The sequence below is a fragment of the Monodelphis domestica genome, chromosome 1 (assembly GCF_027887165.1).
Source record: "Monodelphis domestica isolate mMonDom1 chromosome 1, mMonDom1.pri, whole genome shotgun sequence".
NCBI classification, from domain to species: Eukaryota; Metazoa; Chordata; class Mammalia; order Didelphimorphia; family Didelphidae; genus Monodelphis; species Monodelphis domestica.
In genome coordinates, this window is record NC_077227.1 from 128795812 (window position 1) to 128816075 (window position 20264).

At 39.0% G+C, this 20264-nt stretch overlaps 1 protein-coding gene across 4 annotated transcripts in view; it reads left to right on the forward strand.

Annotated features, from left to right (window-relative positions):
* Nucleotides 1-20264, forward strand: part of NTRK3 (neurotrophic receptor tyrosine kinase 3) — a 459350-nt gene that overhangs the window by 380987 nt on the left and 58099 nt on the right. For all 4 annotated transcript variants that reach the window (XM_007479383.3, XM_001364452.4, XM_056806736.1 and 1 more), the window contains 2 exons: nucleotides 2867-3039; nucleotides 6328-6571. In XM_007479383.3, the coding sequence (XP_007479445.1) occupies nucleotides 2867-3039; nucleotides 6328-6571 (417 nt within the window). The remainder of the gene's footprint in view (nucleotides 1-2866; nucleotides 3040-6327; nucleotides 6572-20264) is intronic.

The window sequence follows — 20264 nt, forward strand, 5'->3', positions numbered from 1 at the left end:
CCTGCCTCAGACAGTTGCTATTTGATAAATGATTGAAATTTTTTGTGCCTCATTTTTCTCATCTGAAAATGATAATAAGAATCTCTGGCCCCAAGGTTCCAACTATTTCTAAACTTATGATCTTAATAACTGTTGCTTCTTAATTCTCAGTAATAGTGATATTTATATTTGTTAGAAAGCACTTTGCAAGTCTGAAGGTGCAATATAATGTGAGCTACTATGATTATAATTATTTACTCCCCAAAATATGCAAGTTTGAAGTTTAAAGCATAGGAAATAGAAAGCCCATTCTGATGTTAAAATGGCCTTGATATTGGGCAGACTAGAGAAAAAGAGAAGAAAGACTTATTTTGTAAACCCATGAGAAAACTCAAAAACAGTCAACTGAAACATAACCTCAGGGGAGATGGCTGCTACTGTACAGCTAGGTTCAGTGTAAAAATAACCAATTGTTGCCACTGATGTCCATATTGTAAAAAAGAATGATTTAAAGAGATGCGAAAAGGTCGTTTGGTTAGCCTGATATTTGATCTTTTTTTTCTTCTCATAAATATGACATCTACATAAATCTTGCTCACTCCTTGGGAGGTTAATCTGAGTTTGTCTGTGTCAACATCATCATCTATATTGAACTTTGTATCTTGATGAATGAATGAAAAAGTATTTATGAAGTGGTTACCATGTGCCAGGTACTGTGCTAAGTTCTGGGGATACAGATAAAAGAGAGCAAGATGGCCCCTTCCCTCAAAACAACACATAGAGGAGTCATGGTTAAGGAGTGTTGTAGGGGAGACAGAGGGAATGATGATTGGAATCACAGGGCAATTAACTGACATGTCCTTATGGTGGTAGCAGTAATATGATTACTTTTCCAGGGATAGAATTAGAAAAGGGGGATGAGAGAACAGGTATGACATAGGTTGGCAAGGAGATGTTCAGAATAGAAAGGTGGGTTCAGATCCAGGCATGACACAATTCATCATTCGGAAGCGCAAGGTCACAGGGGCAGAAGTTTGAGTTCAAAGCTGGCCATGATGGCTGAAATGTATGTGGCACGGTATTTAGATTTAGAGAAGTCAAATGATATATCTGACACCTGCTAGCTATGGGATTCTGAGTAAATCACTTAATCTCTCAATGCCCAGGTAAACTTCTAGTACTATAATTTCAAGAACATATGATGTTCGGTATTGGTAGGAGTTCCTCATCACACAATCCCTACAGCAATGAAATAAAAGGGTAAAAATAAAAATGTGTCTGTGTTCATATACATATACATACAGATATACACGTGTAAATACATATAAAGATATATATATGTGTGTGTTTATATACCCATATTTATACACAAATGTATGGATTATATATACGTATATATGTGTGTATATATATATATATATGTATATATATATATATATATATATATAGAGAGAGAGAGAGAGAGAGAGAGAGTGTGAGAGGAAGAGAGAGAAAGGAGAGCTGTCAAATCATCCCAATAGGCAATCACCTATTTTACCTCCTTATAAAAAGTTAGCACCATATTTAGTAATATTGGTTCTGTAGCCAATGAATGCTTAGCAAATATTTGTTGAATGAAAGAATGATTCTCTAAAAATGATTTAGCATCTTATCCATAACATATAACAATTCTATTCTACCAGGCCTTTACCCAAAGGCACTGTGGGAATTTCAGATACTTAACACAGAAGAGATGGGAAAGATATTTTTGGTCAGCATCTGTCAAATCATCCCAATAGGCATTTGCCTCTTCTGCCTACTTGCAAAAAGCTGGTCCTCTGTGCAAAGCAAGCAGAAGAAATACACTCATCTGCCATTAGCTCATTGTGTGACCTTGAATGAGTCACATCAACCCTTTGCCTTCATTTGCTTCAGCTGTAAAATGAGGCAGCAGATTAGATGAAAAGCAAAGTATAATATAGCTTGAAAATTCTGTGATTCTATTAAGGTTTATTTTAATCAAGCAGAATGTTGGGGAAAAAAAGAGAGCAATCTACATGTTGCCCCAGTTTTCACCAGCCTAAAACTTGGTAGCATGTCCATTCCCTTTTACCAGTATTTTTCCATCTGCATTCCCTGACCACTCCCCATTTCAGATTATTCATATTCTTAGATTCTCACTAACCCTCTTGAAAGGCCAAAAGAACATGAGGCTCTTCATCAGATATAGGGAATGGGAAACAAAACTAGAAAACACTGTTAATGTTCCTCTGTAAATCCCTATGGGCTTTCTTAAAAAGAAAACATGAAAAATCAAAGCAGAGCCTTTGATATAGTAGAAAGAGCTCTGTCTCTGGAGTCAGAGGACCTGAGTTCAGAGTCATTTAACCTCTGGACCTCAGTTTATTCATATGGAAAATCCAAGGGTTGGACAAGGAGGCTTCGGAAGGCCTTTCTAGTTCAAGATCTGAGATCCTCTTCCTATACCATTTCTCACATAATAATCTACAAAGTTAGCCCAATAGATGCAGCTTATACAAATGAGAGATCTAGGTTCTGGGCCCAGAGCCCCTGTTGGTTGTGCATCCATAGCTAACTCTATTTTTGTCTTGCTTTGTTTCTGTATTAAATGAGAAATGATACCTTAGTACTTCTCTTGGAGGAGGGCACATTCAATTAGTGGATAATAGTGATCTCTGCCAGTACCAGTGACAAATGGTCATGACAATATAGGGGAAAGTTACAAACCTCATCATTATGATTTAAGCCCTACTTTTCTTGGTCTATGTGTCAGTTAATTCTTCAGGGCCTCTGAGTTAATGATACTATACTGGGTGTTTTCCCAGCACACAAAACAGACATAATCTCTGGTCTCTGGGAGCTTAAAGTATGTGCCCTACCATTGTAGGCTTTGAAAGATCCTACCCTGGCTGCCCGTAAGGATTTCCAGAGAGAGGCAGAGCTGCTCACCAATCTGCAGCATGAGCACATTGTCAAGTTCTATGGAGTATGTGGAGATGGTGATCCCCTCATCATGGTCTTTGAGTACATGAAGCATGGAGATCTCAACAAATTCCTCAGGTAAACAAGAACCCAATTGGGATCAGATCCTGGGAGGGCGAGCCATCTGAGCTCTGACTTCAGAATGGCCCAAGACCTTGACCCAGAGCACCAAGTGATAAGAAATGGGAGATATATCATCACTCTGGAAAGGTCATCCAGGACCTTGTGCTAAATTCTGTTCAAATCCAGAAAATAATGTGAGAGGTTAAGGATAACCATTGCCCCCACTTTTCTCTCCATTCCCTTAGTCCAATGGGGGGAAGAGAAAGAGCTTCAACATTTAAAAAATCTGAGAAATGATTATTGCTATTGTTATTAATATTATTAATACTCATTTTAGTATCTAGTAGAGATCTGTGGCCTTGAAATTAATGCATTTTGATTTCATTTCTTGACTTTGATCAAGGGATGTCTTTTTTTTGTGTGTGTCTTAATATCCTCCTCTGCAAAACGGGGATAAAATCTTTCTTTCTTCCTCCTCTTCCTTCTACCATCAATCTCTACCCCCTACTCCAAAGTATTCTTTGATGATAAGTGAGAACTACAGAGTGACAGATTAATTAAGGAAAAGGAATCATAAAGGAAAGATAATTTGTTTTAACTTAGACTTTCTTTACCTCTTATTCTTAAATAATGTAAATCAGGTAAGAAGGGATCCATCAGGGCCCAGAATGGAGACTATCTAGGTTTTTTAAGTTCTCAGGGTTTCGTGTTTGGTATTGTGTCAAACATTAGGGAAACTACTTAGAGATTGAAGAGGTGAGGCTTTCTTTCCTAAAGAGGTGAGATATGCCAAATCACCCTCTAGAGTCAAAATTTGATATTCAGTCCCACCATTTTTTCCTTTATTTCATCCCTTTTTTTTCTTCACACTTTTGAAAACTCTAGTTGTGATGGAATGATATGTAAATCTGAGAGCAACTAAAGAGGACAGATGCTAATATAAGCATGTTGCACTGTTTATCTCAGCCCTTACTAGTTTATATGAAAAAAACAGTACCTGTCCGATTTCTTGCCCTTCTCAAAAAGTATAACTTACTGAAAGAAGTTGAGTAGCTCCAACTTGGAATCTTCCTTGCCTCAATGCCCACCTAGACTCTTTGTAAAAACAGATTCTGAATTAGAGATCAAGCTTCTGAGAGAACAAGGTTCAAGAAGCCTTCTAGTTGATGTGGCCACAAAGTATAATATATTTTGGCTCAAAGTCACTAGGTTACATATCTTGAGTTGAAGTGTCATCCATGGACATTACCCAGAGGAAGATTAATATTCAGGAGGCATAAAAGCCTGGAAATATAGACCATAATGGGGGAGATGGTCATAGGTTGATAGAATTGAAAAATCTTTGGCCTTGACAGTCTAATTTGGGCTACCTATTGGTCACAGGGGAAAGTGAGGAGGATTTAAAGTATTGATCTCACTCCTTTTGATATAACTCCTTAGGATTTTCTGTGGCTTAAGTCTTTTGATCTTCTTGTCTCCATAGAGGAATGTCTTCCCCTGATAGTTAGGATATTGAGCTAGGAGTACATTTGAGTTCAGGAATTATTCCTGTCTGACTAAGACAAGACTTTTTTTTTCCCAGGGTAAAAGAAATGTGTTCCATTTTCAAGCACATTCTGTCTGAAAGAGAGCTCAGCTATTTCTGATGCCCTTTCTGTTCTTGGCATGACTGGCAGTGGGTTCCACTGTGGCTGTTGCCATGCCTAAAAGTAGGGAGGAGGGAGAAAGAGAGAGCAAGAAAGTGAATAGGAGTAAAAGAATTATAGGGAAAAGGAGATAAAGAGAAAGAGATAAATAGGGCAGGAAATGTCACCTATGCCATTGAGTGACACCTCTTCTCTTAAAACAGTCAATATTCCTTAGATGAAAGGGATTAGAGAAAGGCAAAATAGAAGGGAAAAAATGATGTCTTAGTGTAAGAACCCCCTTTGGAGTCTGTTGATAGACTCCAAGGAAACTAACAGATAACCACATCTTTAAATATGTATTATTTCTGTTGCTAGAGAGATGTGTCTGGGAGGCAATGGTGCACGATATTAATGAGAGCACAACTAGCTCTCAGAATCAATGAGGAAGCAATGGGTCTGGTTTTCCAACTCTGCCTTTCCAACATTTGGGGCCTTTGCCTTAGAGGCCTGGCTAGCTTCTAAGCTAAGTAAGCTTCATTAGTCTATTCTCCTCTTTTATAGCCACCAAGGAAAAAAAAGCCCTGTTGTTTGTTCCTTATTTTTCCTGAATCCTAATGTCTTTGGGGATGGAATATCTTAACCCTTTTCTGCAGCAAGCCAACAGTTTGCTCATGCAATATTAACATTAACAATAACAATCCTACTAAAATAATAATAACAACAATAATAAATCTTTACCATCTAGTATTTTTTTCTACCAACTCTAAAATGGTATGATTTAATGATTTTCCTAGTCCTTGTAGATCTCAGTGGAAGGTGGGGTCTTGCATAGACTTCTATACTGTGTTTTCAAAACTAAGATTACCTACTGGTCTCCATAACTGAAGTACTATTTTTTGTCTCAGGGGATATTTGTAATGAGGATGGAGGGGTGGGGTTGTGATTTTCTGCTGACATCATCTCTTTCCCAAGCTTTCACTAGAATGGTGAGGGTCAAGGCAGCATAAGACAATAAAATAAATTTGTCTGAGTTTAATGATGCCTTTCAATAGAAATTGGAGAAGTAGTAAAGTGGCCTGAAGGTTTGCTCTGCACAGAGGTTTCCAGCCTACAGCTTCATAAATAAAGTCCCTGGTTTTTATTACAGCTCATTGGCCTCATGGAGAACAGAATGAACAATAAAAATGACCAGTGTGACAAGAGCAATGCATTATGATAGAAAGTCCTAGACTGGGTGGGTAGTGGAGAGTATTGGGTCAATTCCTAGTCATCTACCACAGATTCACAATCTACAACCCATCTATTTCCCCTCTTCCTCAAAGGTTCTCCATCCCCAAACTCTATGTTGGAATAACTGGGGACTTCCATGATCCAGGTCTGAAAATTGCTGGTAACTCTTGTAAAGCCATCAGTGAAATACTACAAGAAATAGGAAACTGACCCTTGGGAGTTAATTTAGTCATTACTTGTCATAAGATAGACGTCAAGATGGTGATCACTGTATAGGTTTTTCTCTTGCACTTATAATAGGATTCCTGGAGAACAAATAAGTAGAAAGGGGAGTCTTTATCGTCATTTCAAAGTGGCATCACATAGACTGGAAAGTTTAGATTGTCTTCTCTTCTGACCCTTCTACAATGTCTCTATTCCTTCTCTTTAACTTTATTCCTTGCAGGGCTCATGGCCCCGATGCTATGATCTTGGTGGATGGGCAACCACGCCAGGCCAAAGGAGAGCTGGGGCTGTCCCAGATGCTACACATTGCCAGCCAGATTGCCTCTGGGATGGTGTATCTTGCCTCACAGCATTTTGTCCATCGGGATTTGGCTACCAGGAACTGTTTAGTTGGAGCCAACCTATTGGTGAAGATTGGAGACTTTGGGATGTCAAGAGATGTCTACAGCACTGACTACTATAGGGTAAGGCAGCTTTCCTTAATGGCAATCAACAAGATGGTAACTCATCAAATTCTATAGTGATGTTATCTAGTGAAGTGCTCTTCATTGCTGTGCATATTTGTCTTTGTCATGTGTTTTCTTCCTCTGTCACTTTGATGTGCTTATAAAATACACACCCACACCCACAGGTAAATTCACATTGATCTTCCTTATTCATTTGGCCAATCCTACCTCTGTTAAACCTTTTTACTTGCATACTCTCATATTCTCTCATGGACACTTTTCTTCATCATGTCCTTATCCCCAGACTGGCAAAAGCTCATACTCCTTCCCCTTAATTGCATCTCATGCTCATCCCTTCATGCGTGGGCACACGAACATATACATACACACACAAACACAGTTACTCCATACTGGCACTATTTCTCATATGCACCCTTCCCTTTCTCTGATATAAACTGACTCTAAAGAGATCTGTTCCCAAATATAGGATGTCATTCTATTTCCAAAGAACATTTAATCACCAAAAAGCAAAGAAAAGTAATAAGGATGATTTAAAAAATAAGAGAATATGAATAATAGGGGGAAATTCACACAGTTTCAAGGAAAGATGACCAAGAGAGTCTTGGATAATTGTCTCAATACCATGAAGAAGAGTGAAGGTCAGATTTTGAGAAACATTTTTTTGGACCACAATTGGGGGCAAGACTTTTTTTTTCCTTTCTTCTAGGTAGCAATCCACTTTTTCAGTCCTCATAGATTCCTTTCATAGGGCTTTCATGATCATTTGTTCAAAAAGTCTTAGAAACATTATGGCTTTTATTTGGTTAAATCTGAAAGGGTCACTCTTGCTATGGAAAGAAAGGGATTGCTCACCACTTGCAAAAACTGGGGATAGGAAATGAAATGGGATAGGAAAAAATCTTTGGAGATAACTATTGCCACAGGATAGAACAAAGAGTATTGGATTTAGAATCAGAAGACTTAGATTCAGATTCCAGCTCTGAGTCTGACTGGCTTTGTGACTTGGCAAGTCCTTTCATCCCTCAGAGCATCTGGGTTTATTTTTTTTCCTTATTTAAAATGAGGGGGTTGACCTAGATGATTCCTAAGACACTTTCCTGCTTGACATCTTGTGCTTCTGTGGTTTATTGTAGGGATTTTGAGTAGTGGGCATATTTGTTTATTGGGAAAGGGGGAAAGGATGAAATGGAGGGATAAAGAGTGTGTGTGGAGTGGTTTTAGGTTTTATAAAATGGGGGGGATCACTGGTTTCATCTCATGTGTGGATTATGAATGAGTGCCCTTTGGGAAGCTAAAACAAAAATTTCCAGACACATTTTTGTTCTTGTCCCAAGACTGCCATTCAAGGAATAGATATGATTGATGTTAGTTACCTCAGTTTGGCTCATTTTGTGTATCCCTAATAGTGCCACCAGAAGGGGGATGGCCTAATGTCAAACAACAGTTCCACAAGAGATTTGGTGGAGCTAAGGGGAAAAAAAAACACATAGGAGAATGCCCTTCGTGGTCAGAGAGAGAGGCAGTGAACAAACCCAAAGATGGGAGCCAATGCATTGACTTTCTAGCTACCATAGAATAGAGTATCTTGTGGTATATCAGAGTAGGAAAAACAATAGCTCTTCCATTAGAGAGTCTGTGTTCAAATCTTTGTGTGACCTTGAACAGTTTTCTGAATTTTCCTAAACCACAGTTTCTTGATCCGTGAAATGGCATTGTTTGGAATAGATGTTTTTTGAGTTTCTCTCCAGCATTAAAGCATGAACCTATGACCACAAGGAGGAAGGGAGAGCTAAGGCATACTGGCTGTTTTGATTAAAGTAGAAGTCAGTGCTTAAATTTTAATAAAATTTAATAGAATTATTTGGATAGGTAAAAGAAGAGAGAGATATGGCAAAAAGACCCTAATCTAACTTTTCCATGTGGGTCCTCCACAGGGAAGTTTGTAGGCAGTGCCAGAGACAGAGTGTGAACTTCCTGGTTAGTTCTTTTTATAACCTCCTGGCTCCCTTTTCCCTGTCCTAACCTCAAGATCAAGTTCAGGCTGATGCCAGGTATCCAAGTTGTCAGAGAAGATAATGTCACCTGTGTGACCCCATAAAGAGGAGAGGGTAAATTTCCTTCACACAATCCCTCTCTCTGATTCTTTGGGAGACCAGCATGTTAAATCTCCTCTCTTAGGTTTTCTAGGTGATTAACATATCAGGTCTCCCCAGTGAATTATTCTACATATTTATTCTACAAAATTTAAAGATTTTTTTTTACTAGAGTGATATAAAATATTGTACCTTTTGTGGAGGGAATTATAACAATTTGGGGGATTAGGGGGAAAGAAGGGGGAGAATAATTGATAGCTGCATGGGATATAGGATAACATATCCCTTTTGGTAAGAATTTACAATTCGAATAAATGATTGGTTCAATCCTCTTCAGTTTGTTGTGGGTTGTTAGAGGTGAACCTCTGGGGTTTGGGAAGGATACCTTTTGCAAAAATGCAAGACTCCAAAACTTAGCTTAAAAATAAAAGGAGAAATTTATTAATTTAGAAAGTAATATTGCATCTGGCCAGGAGGATAGTATAGGTGGAAGAGCAAGATGAAAGGCTGCTCCCAGAATTAATCAATTCTGGGGATTATATACTCTTTACAACAGTGGGGATGTGATACTGTGTCATGATGACTCTAGAGTGGTAAAAACTCCGGCATTCAGTGAGGGGTTTGGTCATCTGACCAGGTTTGCCTGGAGACATAGGGGAGTGACCTTCATAGTTTAGAGGACAGATGGATGTCTGAGATACAGTCCGATGGTATTGAGGTATAGCCTGGAGGTGCATCTCTATGTCCATCTCAAATTTAAAAGATGAACCAAGGATGATAATTCTCTCAGGGTCTTATAGAAGTTATCAGATGTTATTGGGTTAGGAGTCACAAGGTCAGAAAGGAGCAAAAGAATTTCCTTGCTTACAGTTTGCTGAGTTTGGGGAGTATGATACGTATGCCAAGTTCAGTTCATTATATCCCAAAGTTCACTCTGGTTCTCTTGATATACTGTGTGATTTCTGTGGGCATCTTTATGCCATCTATCCAGAAGATCCACTTTCTTGATTTGGGGTGTTGGTGATTTTGTTTTTCTAAAATTAATTTAAAAGATCTTAAACTTTGGATTTTAGGATAATTATACAATCCTCCCCCTCAGGAGGGTGTTGACCAACACTAGAATCATCCCCCGATGCATGGTTGAGCTATGAGTTATATGAATCAATTCTCCAAAAAAAAAACAATTCAAAGACTAAATAGAAAAATAAAAATTCTAGATAAAATACATATCAAAATCCTATGTGTATAAAATTATGAGTAAAAATAAAATCATAACAGGTTCTTGAAGGAAAACAATAGCTCTACCATTAGAGAGTCCATGTTCAAATCTTTGAGTAACCTTGAACAATTCTCTTAATCTTCCTAAATCATAGTTTTTTGACCTGTGATATGGCATTGATTGGAATAGATAATCTTTGAGTTTCTTCCTAGCATTAAAGCATGAGCCTATGACCACAAGGATGAAGCCAAGGCATACTGAGTAAAACCCTTCCTATCTTGTGTGTCCTAACAACTGATAAACCCCAGATGTTAAAACAAAACAAGATGTACAGCAATAACAGCCCCCACAGACTAAGAACAGGAACAAGAATCTGCCAGGAAATGGCCAGTGGGAGTGGTATCATCTTATCAACATCTCTACCCATTTTATAGTCATTTCCTGGAGAAGTATCTAGATAGAGGAGTTACTTAGAGCTTCTTGGGTCATGGTCTCTATTTCCATTCCTTGCATCAAGCTGACTTCTGGCATCATTTAATTGTCTTCTGCACTCTGCATAATGGGTTTCTTTGGCCTGAGCTCAGATTTATGTTGATGCTGATGGAGGCAGAGGTATGGTTTAGCTCTCTTCTATGGCAGGTCAGAGAATTGGTTGCCTTCACTAAGTAGGCCTATTCACCATGTGCACTGGCTCCTGAGTCCAATGGAGCAGCTGGGGAAAATGTTTTTCACCAGAATGAGTGCAAAGTGGGCATCACAATTAGCTTGCAAGCAAAATATTGGCCTTGATTCTTCTTTATTTTTATTTCATTTTTTAATTAACATTGGTTGCCTGCCAAATTGTTCTGTTCCCTTTCTGCTCACTCTTTTCACCTCCTTCTGTCCTTGTGCTTTAGAGTTCAACAGCTCTCTTCTTTCAGGAGAAAGCATGGATTGTTAATCAACTGATTGTTAATCAATTCAACTAGTAATACATTAGGAACCTATTGAATTCAAGATAATGAAATAGATGCTGTAATCCCTATTATAGAAGTTGGTAGTGCTACCCTAATTTACCTTTAACCAAAGACAAATTACTGAGCACATTGAGATAAAGGGTAAATCATAGAATCATAGAAAAAGATTTGGAAGGGACTTTAGAAATTATCTACTCCAACTCCTTCATTGTACAGATGTGAAAACTGAGACCCAAGAACATAAAGTGCCTTGATTCAAGTCATTCCTAGAAGTGGCAGAACCTGGCTTTTTAACTCATATTCCTTTTCTCTGAATTCAGCATTCTAAATTGACTTTTTTTCCTCTCTTTCTTTCTTGCTCTTTTTTTCTTTCTTACTTTGATTTTCTCTCTCTCTTTCTTTCTCTCTCTCTCTCTTTCTCTCTCTCTTTCTTTCTTTCTTTCTTTCTTTCTTTCTTTCTTTCTTTCTTTCTTTCTTTCTTCCTTTCTTCCTTTCTTTCTTTCTTTCTTTCCTTCCAGAAGAAAGGTAAGGTGGTAAGGACTAGCAGGTGGGGTTAAGTGACTTGCCCAGGACCCCACAGCTAATAAGTACCTGAGGGCTAATTTAAACCAAAATTATCTCATCTCAGGCCTGGCTCTCTATCCACTGAGCCACCTAGCTGCCCCTATTTAACACTCTTTCCATTTCTTATTGTCTCCTAAATCAAATGAAAGGATCTGTCTAGATGACCTCTAAGATCTCCTTCAATTCTGTGATTCCTGAAGGAAAGAGTGAGTACATTCCTAGCATCTCCTGTTTCTAATTTATGGTTCTGAGTAGATGTTATTTATGAGCCTAACTCTCTCAAAGAGGTGTGCCATTTGTCACAAGGGGACAGGGAGAGAAAATGTGGATGGCTTCACAAAAACTTGGAAGTTCTCCTAGAACAACTATTTGAAGCATGACCCACATATTTACATACAAAAAGAAACATTCATGCAAAAATACATGCACAAATTCAAGTTCCTAGCATCATAGATTAAGATTTGGAAGGCATTTCTATGCCTATCCAACAGATGAGTTAGACTTATTCAAGCGTATTATAAGTTGTTAGCAGAATCATGCCCAAGTTCTGATCACCAGAGCTCTTCCTCAAATCTCTTAGAACCTCCAGTATTCCTTAACCTTCTAATAGCAGAGACTAAAAGGAAACCAAGATGTCCCAGAAAACATTATTTTGAAACCCAGTTCTCACTCTTATAGAAAGTAGCTACTTTCCCTTCTGATAAAGCTGGACTGTTAGAGCTACCCTGGATGTGGCAACCTATAAAGGAATGGTTGGCTACTACTACTACTACCACCACTACGTTTTTTTTTTTACTGTAGTCCTTAAAACAGACTCTTTAATCATATTCATATCTTTACTGAAGAGCTTCAGATCAGAGCACTCAATCTCACAACCCATGGACTGCTCCATGGTGGGGAGGTAGGAAGGGACAGAGAGGAGGAGGAAAGTGAAATTGTGTCCTGGCTATAGGGCAGTGGTCCATACTCCCCTCCTCTTTTCCCCAGAATGGATTAGTGGGCATTTTTTTAGAATAGTAACCAAAGGATATATAGCCAAGGCAGAGGGAATCATGGAGAGGGAAGGAAAAGAAAAAGAGAGATTGTAGCTTTATTGTTGGAAAGCAGGAGAGAAAAACTGGACCTGGAAAGATACTCCCTCAAGAATGACTGGCTTCAATAGTTAATTTAAAAATAGAGGAATTTGTTAAGTTGAATGCAAGTTGAATTATTGAGTTGAATGATGGGTAGGCGGGTGCAGGTGGAGACACTGCCTCCTAGAGGAGATGGGGTTTGGGATTCTTATACCCTTTTGACATCAGGGGTGGGTTATATGACCAGAGACTAGTTGATGGGATGATGTTACTATGTAACCAGAGATGATGTCATAGGGTGATGTGTTGTGATTTGAAGGCAGAAGGGGGGTGACCTGTGCAGAGGTACAAACAGATGTTTATCAGAAGCAAACTGGGTGGTGTAAGTCTATTCATCAGAGAGTTAGGAGAGGCCAGGGGGAGTACTTCTCTCAGAAACCCTTCTTATCATACTGGCTTCTTTTACTCAGGGTCATCTTCCCATAGCAATACAGGAATGCAAGGGGAAAAGGAGTTCCTTGTGTGCTTTTATACCTTGGGGTTTTGGGGTGTTTAGGGGAAGCCCATATTCAGCCTTATCCAACAAGACTGGCCACTTCTGAAACTCCAGACAGCCACAGAGAAATTACCCCAGAACCTCCAGGAGTCTAACATAATCCCTACAGCCATAGGAGTAGGGGATGTCCTTAAACAGCAGTCACATCCATCCCTGTTCCCTGAGCAGGGGATGCTGAGCTCTCTGAGTCTAGTAGAAAGAATATTGGTTCTCTATTGCCTGGATCCTGTTGAAGACTCCCTCACTGTTATATAGTCCTCAGTTCCAGAGTTAGGGGGATCAATAGACTTTCAACACTGTTGTTGCTTATTAGTAGTAGTAATAGTAGTAGCAGAAATAGTAGAGACTTGTGACATTATTGTATTAGTGATTTCCAATAAGGAAAATCCTTCTTATAATGACTTCCTTTTTGGGTCTCAGTTTCATCATTTATAAAATGAAGGTGCTAATCAAGATGACCTCTCAAGTCCCTTTTTCATCTAAATCCCTGAATTTTTCAATGGAAATCAGCAGCTATCCTCTACCTTAAAGTATTAGAGAATATTCTAGAGCACCAAGTTATTAGTAACTTTTCAGGGTTCATATTGCCAGGAAATGTCAGAGGTAAGATGTGGACCCATGTCTTCCTCACTCGGAAGCTGGGTTGTTATGTACTTGTTAAGCCACCATAGCTTCATATTGGGATAATATACATAACTATCCCTGGATGCCTTGAAATGTAATTAACTGAATGCAACATGGGGGACCTCACTGAGATTACCATCAAATGAGATGATACCTCCTATAGGACCCACCCAATGTAGATATAGACCCAACCAGCTTGGTGTCTTTACATTGATCCTCAGTCCATGCCAATCCTAGGCTCCAAGAGGAGATAAGTAGAGCTCCCAGGCATCCTATGTAGAAGTCTTCCTTCAGTGATGGCAACAGGTATGTCCTTACATTCCCTCTGGTGAATCCTAGAGCTAAGTTCGGTTTCAGGTGATTTATATAAGATATTGTTGAGTACATAGCAGCTGAGGCCCTGGGAGAATGCAGTAATTTATCATATTCTGGGAACACTCTGAAGGATTCCATCTGAAAACTGACGCGATGTGACAGGTTCGCAGCTCTCTGCTGCCCTGTGTTTACTTAAATCTGTCGGGTCTAGGCGTTTGCTCACTGTTCACGCCTAGCACAGCTAAATGTAGATAACTGGGGATGCAGAGCACAGAGTGGTGTGTGTGTGTGTGTGTGTGTGTGTGTGTGTGTGTGTGTGTGTGTGTGTGTGTATGCTTGCCCAGTGTGTATTCCAGAGCTGGGATTAACTCCTCCTTGTTTTCCTCCTCTTCCATTTTTAATCTCTTAAAACAAAGAAAAGCACCATCTGGCTCATGCATAAGTGGGATGCAAACGGTTTACAAAGGTGAACTGCTTAATTTCCTGTTACACATTTAGATAGAGAAAACAAACATTCATGTAACAAAGCAACAGAACGATTTATTCCTCTCTTCTCCTAAGTCTATGCCTAAAGACAGATGCCTCCTTCCTTCCCTGGGTGTACCATTATATAGTCACATCAGAGGATCCTTTTAAACCTGACTAGTTTGCCAGAACAGAATTTTGCACCCCTGGTTTATGCACACCCAACCCCCAACCCCCAAGGCTTGGGACTACACTAAGCAGAAATTAAATTGAGGATTAGAAAGAGAGGATACACTAAATGGAAAAAGGCCAAAATGTTAGATCTAGAATGTGAAAAGAAGGAAAAGAGAATCAGTATTTATTAAGATCCTACAATGTGCCAGGTATTCTGCTAAATGCTTAGCAAAAAGTTGTCCTTTCAGGAGTTTTGATTTATGCATATATAGGAATTGTGTTGATTATTATTAACTCAGTGAAAAGAAATTTTCTGGAGTGCTCTCTCACCCCCACTCCTACTTCACTCCTCAATCCACTAAACCATTTAGACAATCCTAAGGGAAAAGATAGTGCAGGTATTTCATTTGGAAAGACTTATTCATTAGAATGGAGGCTATCAGTGGTTCCCACATTGAATGCTGTCATAAAGAAAGTGACTCAATGTCCACCCAATGGTTTGTGAGGTACCATACATTGTAAGAAGATATTTGTGATCTATATTTTGCCAAAGATATCACACAAAATCTATTTTGTGGCACGTAGGCAGGTTGCCACCTCCTTGAAACCCGTGTGACCTCCTTCCAACAATAGCCAACTCCCAGCTCATAGTGACTTCTTCCTGCCTCCATTTATGGCTAGGAATTCGTGGGCATGACCCCACCTCTCCACTCTAAGCCTCCGAGAGAGTTCAGCCTGGCACAATAGGAGGGAATGGTTGCATGCTAAGCTTGGTAAAGGCTACCAACCCCTGCTTTTTGTCAGCATTTTTGGCCGATATGTGTCTAGCTTAGAGTGAGCTTGCTCTCAGACTTCTGCCAATCACCTGGACACCTCCAAAGAGGAGATTCCTCATAGACCTTTAGCTGACAATGAGAATGCCCCTGAAAAGGATTCCTAAAAGGGCAGTTTGCCTGTTAGTAGAACCTAGGGGCACAGTTCTAGACCATTGACCTCCTGTCAGAGACTTTCTGAACCAAGCAGATGGGTGCCACATATTGCTGGTTATTGTCTCTACACACATCCAGCGGCATCAGTATGCTGAGGTTAGTGTATTCACACTGACCCTAGACTGTATTTGCTGTTTGCTTGTTTGGCAGGATTGCAAGAAGCTCAGAGCTGTGGGAAACCTGCTTTCTTTCTCCTGTAATACGAATTCACTATGCTTTAGGAAGGATTGGAGGCTTAGATCGCTGACTGAGGATCCGGTTATCTTGTTGTCTGGAGTGGCTATAACAAGATAACCTTCAGAGACCAGGGTCCTACTGTCTCCTGTTGGGAGTCATTGGTTCTCAGTGGGGTGGACCTGTGTGAGCAGAGCTACTTATATGTCAGTGGTAATTAATGAAACCTGCCGTACATCCTTCAGCCTGGGGTACTGATACCCCAACTTGAATCAAGAATAGTGAGGAGTACAGTGGAGGAGCTGGCTGAATTTAACATTGGAAACAACAGGGCCCATTGCTTAATGACTTGGCACAGAAAGAATTTGCCTTGCCTGCTTGTTGGACATAGTCTCAATCCCAGGTGAGTGCCTGAGGACAGATGAATGACATAGTAAATCAGGAAATAAAAGGCAAATGCAGAGCAGCCACTATGACCATATCCCTTGCTAGAGGTTCTGTTATGTACCTAGACATTATAGTAAACAGGTCTTGAGGTGGGTTTGGAAAAAACAAAAACAAACTTACATGTTGAAGGTGCATTAAACAGCAGAATGGATGGCAAATTAAGGTACGTGATCCAGCTCTATTTCTAAAACTGAAAAACACCAGTGGGTTTTCAGATGAGTACAATTTTTAATGTTTTGGCTTAGAAATGCATGATGCAGAGGAAAGGACACCAGTCTGGAAATGAGGAGAACCAAGTTCTTGTCCAAGGTCTGCTCTCTTCCTGCTGTGACATCATAGACAAGGCAGAACCTCTTTGAAACTATTTTTTTTTCATTTGTTAAATGGGAGATTTAGAATTGATGGTGTCTCTTCTAGTTTTAACCTGTTGGAATTACAAATCTTGGATAGTGATATGTATGGGTGTGAGTTTGTATGTGAGTGTCTGTTTATATGTATATGTATGTATGTGTGTGTGTGTGTGGTTCAGCAACCTAGGAAAATGTTAGAATAAGATTTAGTTGAGAGTCATTTTGATAAAGCTCCTGGACTCTTTTTGTTTTTCATCTCATGATGAAAATGAGGACCTAGTCTCCTGTTTTAAAATGATTTGTACACATTATCCTGGATGAAATGAAATTCCAAGATTTGGTATGCCATTACCACTCTTCCTCCATATTTATGTTTCTCTTTAAAATGTTTCTCTTGAAAGCAACCCTTTTTAGAAGGTACTAATTGGGAGATGGTTTCCTGGTATTTTCTCAAGAAAGATAACTCTTCTAATCCTTCCTACCATGCCATTCTCTTATCCCACCCTTCTTTCAGTTCAGCTCCCACTTCTTTAGATTTCCAATTTTTATTGATGGGGTTGGGAGTTGTTTCTATTTAGTATCTGCTGGATGATGCTGAAGTAGTTCATCTCATGGATGTGGGCTGTAGTCACAGAATATAAGGTAGGATGGTGGAGAATCATTGTCTTAGATCAAGGAACATCCCTCCAGGGAACCAATGTGAGCAATGTGTCAATAATTACTCCTTGCTAGGGTCTGAGCTAATGATTGGAGATGTACTAGATTGTGAAGTAAAAAGCAAACCAAAACAAAACATGGGATTTATGATTGAGATGATGTTTTTAACTTTGAAGACTTTTTTTTAAGGATAGAATAGTATATTGACTAGGGTAAGGAATAGAATGATCCCCAGGAGACTTGACCTTAACCTGCTTATAAAAACAAACAACAAAAATAACCACACCAGAAAAGTAGACAGGCTTTAGTCCTGCTTGCTAATAACCAGCAATGTGGCCACAGAAAAGCCATTTATAGTCATCTATAAAATGAAGGGATTGGCTTAAACAGACTCTTAAGATTTCCTCCAGCTCTACTTGGTTAGAATTTTATGGATTTTATTGTCCTTGTTCTGTTGAGTTTCTTGTTAAAACTTAGGGCAGCAATTCAGAATTACAGTGACAAATATAGTAATGTGCTGGTTTGCTAACATGCTTCATATTTCACAACATACTTTAGTCAGGCTTTGTTTGCCCTCTGTTTTCTTTCTCATTTTCTGGTCTTATCTTATTGAGCTTCTTGGTGGTTGGGTTCTAGATACCTCTGTACAGATATAATTGCCACTCAAGAATTCTCTGTAATACTAAGGGATGCCTAATTTTTCTGGGGAAATTGGTTGTGGGGCTTTGAGAAGAGGAGAATCAAATTCTGAATAAGTTTACTGCAAAGGCTGGGATTTAAAGCTAATACCCAAGTCAGCAGCTGGTCCATGAAGTGTAGACAATAATTCAGTTCAATTTAATCCAATGAACCTCTATGAAGCACCTTCCAGAGTTCTAGATTCTGAGTCAAGAGTATCTGGGCCCAATTCTTGCTCACTTCTGAAATATACAGACTAGGGCACTGAACAACCCCACCTCACAGTGCTTCTAAGCAACTCTCTAAGACTGATTCTTAAGTTATAGAATAGTGGCTGAACTGCAGGGAATTTCTTCATTGGAAATTCTCTACACCATCAAAATCACCAAGATCTCTTCCCCCATCTTCCCTAAAAAAGGGGTGCCATGTACTTCCCTAAGCACTGGGAGATCTAAATCAATTAAAAAACAAGTAATTCTTTCTTTCAGATAAGTAAATACAAATGATTTAAAAGGCAAATATAATTTTAAGAGAGAGAATATTCACAACTTGGGGAATCAGAAAGCCTCTTATGAAAGATCATACTTAAACTGGGCTTACAAAGGAGCTAATTATTTCAGAAAGTGGAGGAAGAACACTCTAGGTGTGGAGCCAGCCTGTGCTGTCCATATTATTGATGTATCTGGAGATAGTAAATAAAGATGTTGAGAAGTAGAGGATGGGAAAAATCTCTGCCTCACATAATTAGCATTTCTTTTTTGGTAAAGAATATGTTGAAGTTGTGAGACCTCTTATAGTTTTGCCTTTTCCAGTCAGAACTCAATTACAGAACTCAATTCAATGCAATAAACATTTTATACTTTGTATAGCAGTCCCAAGTATTGTGTTAGGCACTAGTAATACGAAAATAAAACTGACAAAAAGTCTCTACCTCTAGTAAACTTTCATTTAATTGGCCAGATACTACCCATACACAGATAGATAGAATGCAAAGACATTTTTGGAGGAAGTAAACCTTGGCAATTTGGGAATAGGTGGGTAAGAACAGGGTTTGCAGAGGAGATAATGCTTTATTTCTGACTTTAAAGGAGACATGTCTTTTGAGAGGCAGAGATGGGAAGGGATTGTGTTTCCAGCATGAGATCAGGGATGGGGGCAATCTGAAGGGAAGTAGAAGAATCTGTGATGAGTTGGAGGATATAGCTTATAGACCATTTTGCCTGGAAGGTAGAGGGCACAAGTAGAGAATTGTTTGAAATAAGACTAGATGGGTAAATGAGAGCCGCATTATAGAGGAACTTAAATGCTAGCTTTAGGATTTTTTCTTTAACCCTAGAGGTCATGAGAGAATTGTAACTGGTTTTATATTTTTGAGCAATGAAATGTCGTGGCCAGACCTGTGTCTTAAAACAGTATGTATAAATGCAAGATTAGAATGCATTCTTTATTACCTTTTCAGGGCTCCTGCTCCCTTCTCTTTCTCCTGTCCTTCCTATACTCCTCACAGAGGCTGGTGACTTCCTTTAGAAGTTCCCACTTCATGTTCTCCTTTTTCAGAGATTGTGGTGGACTATACAGGAAATCAGTGGGAGCTCTAAAGGACAAATTATGGTCCATGCCTGAGTTTTAGAAACTTTTTCCTGTTTGGCTATGACCTTGAATAGGAATAACAGTAAGGTTTAGGGTCAGCATGGGTTTTTCTGGTTGAATATCAAGCTACTATATCCCAGGAGTGGCAGAAACTGTCAAGGAAATGTCAAACCATTCAATTTTAAAGAAGCATGAAGTTGGGAAGAATCTTAAAATGTCATCCAATTCACCCCCACTGACCTCGTGCAGGACTGTACTCAAATTATCCCAGACAGATGGTTTGCTTGTTTTATTCCCAGACATCTCTAGGGATAGGCATTCCACAGGTTTCTTCAATTGTTACATTCAAGATATAACACATTTTTTTATTCATTGTGAGTTCACAATCATGTCTAACTTAGACTTGTTTCCTTAATAGAAATGGAGTTTTTATAATATAAGGAATCATTACTTCTTTAAGGAGAGAGATTGTTTCATTTTTTACTTTGCATCAAAAACACTTTGCACATAGTAGGTGTATAATAAATATTTGTTGAATTGAATGAAAACAGGAAAATGTTTGAAGGAATATTAATGAAACAAATATGAGCACTTTCTCTATTTCATAAACTGCATCCTTCTCCTTTTCTCCTTCCTTCTGCTTATCTGGTAAGGATTTTATTGATAAAGTCATTATTGGAACAAACAGATACTTTTCCTTTTGAGATGCTAGTTCTCTTTTTTGGAGCAATTTCCTATCTGTCAATTAATTAGTCATCTGGCAAAA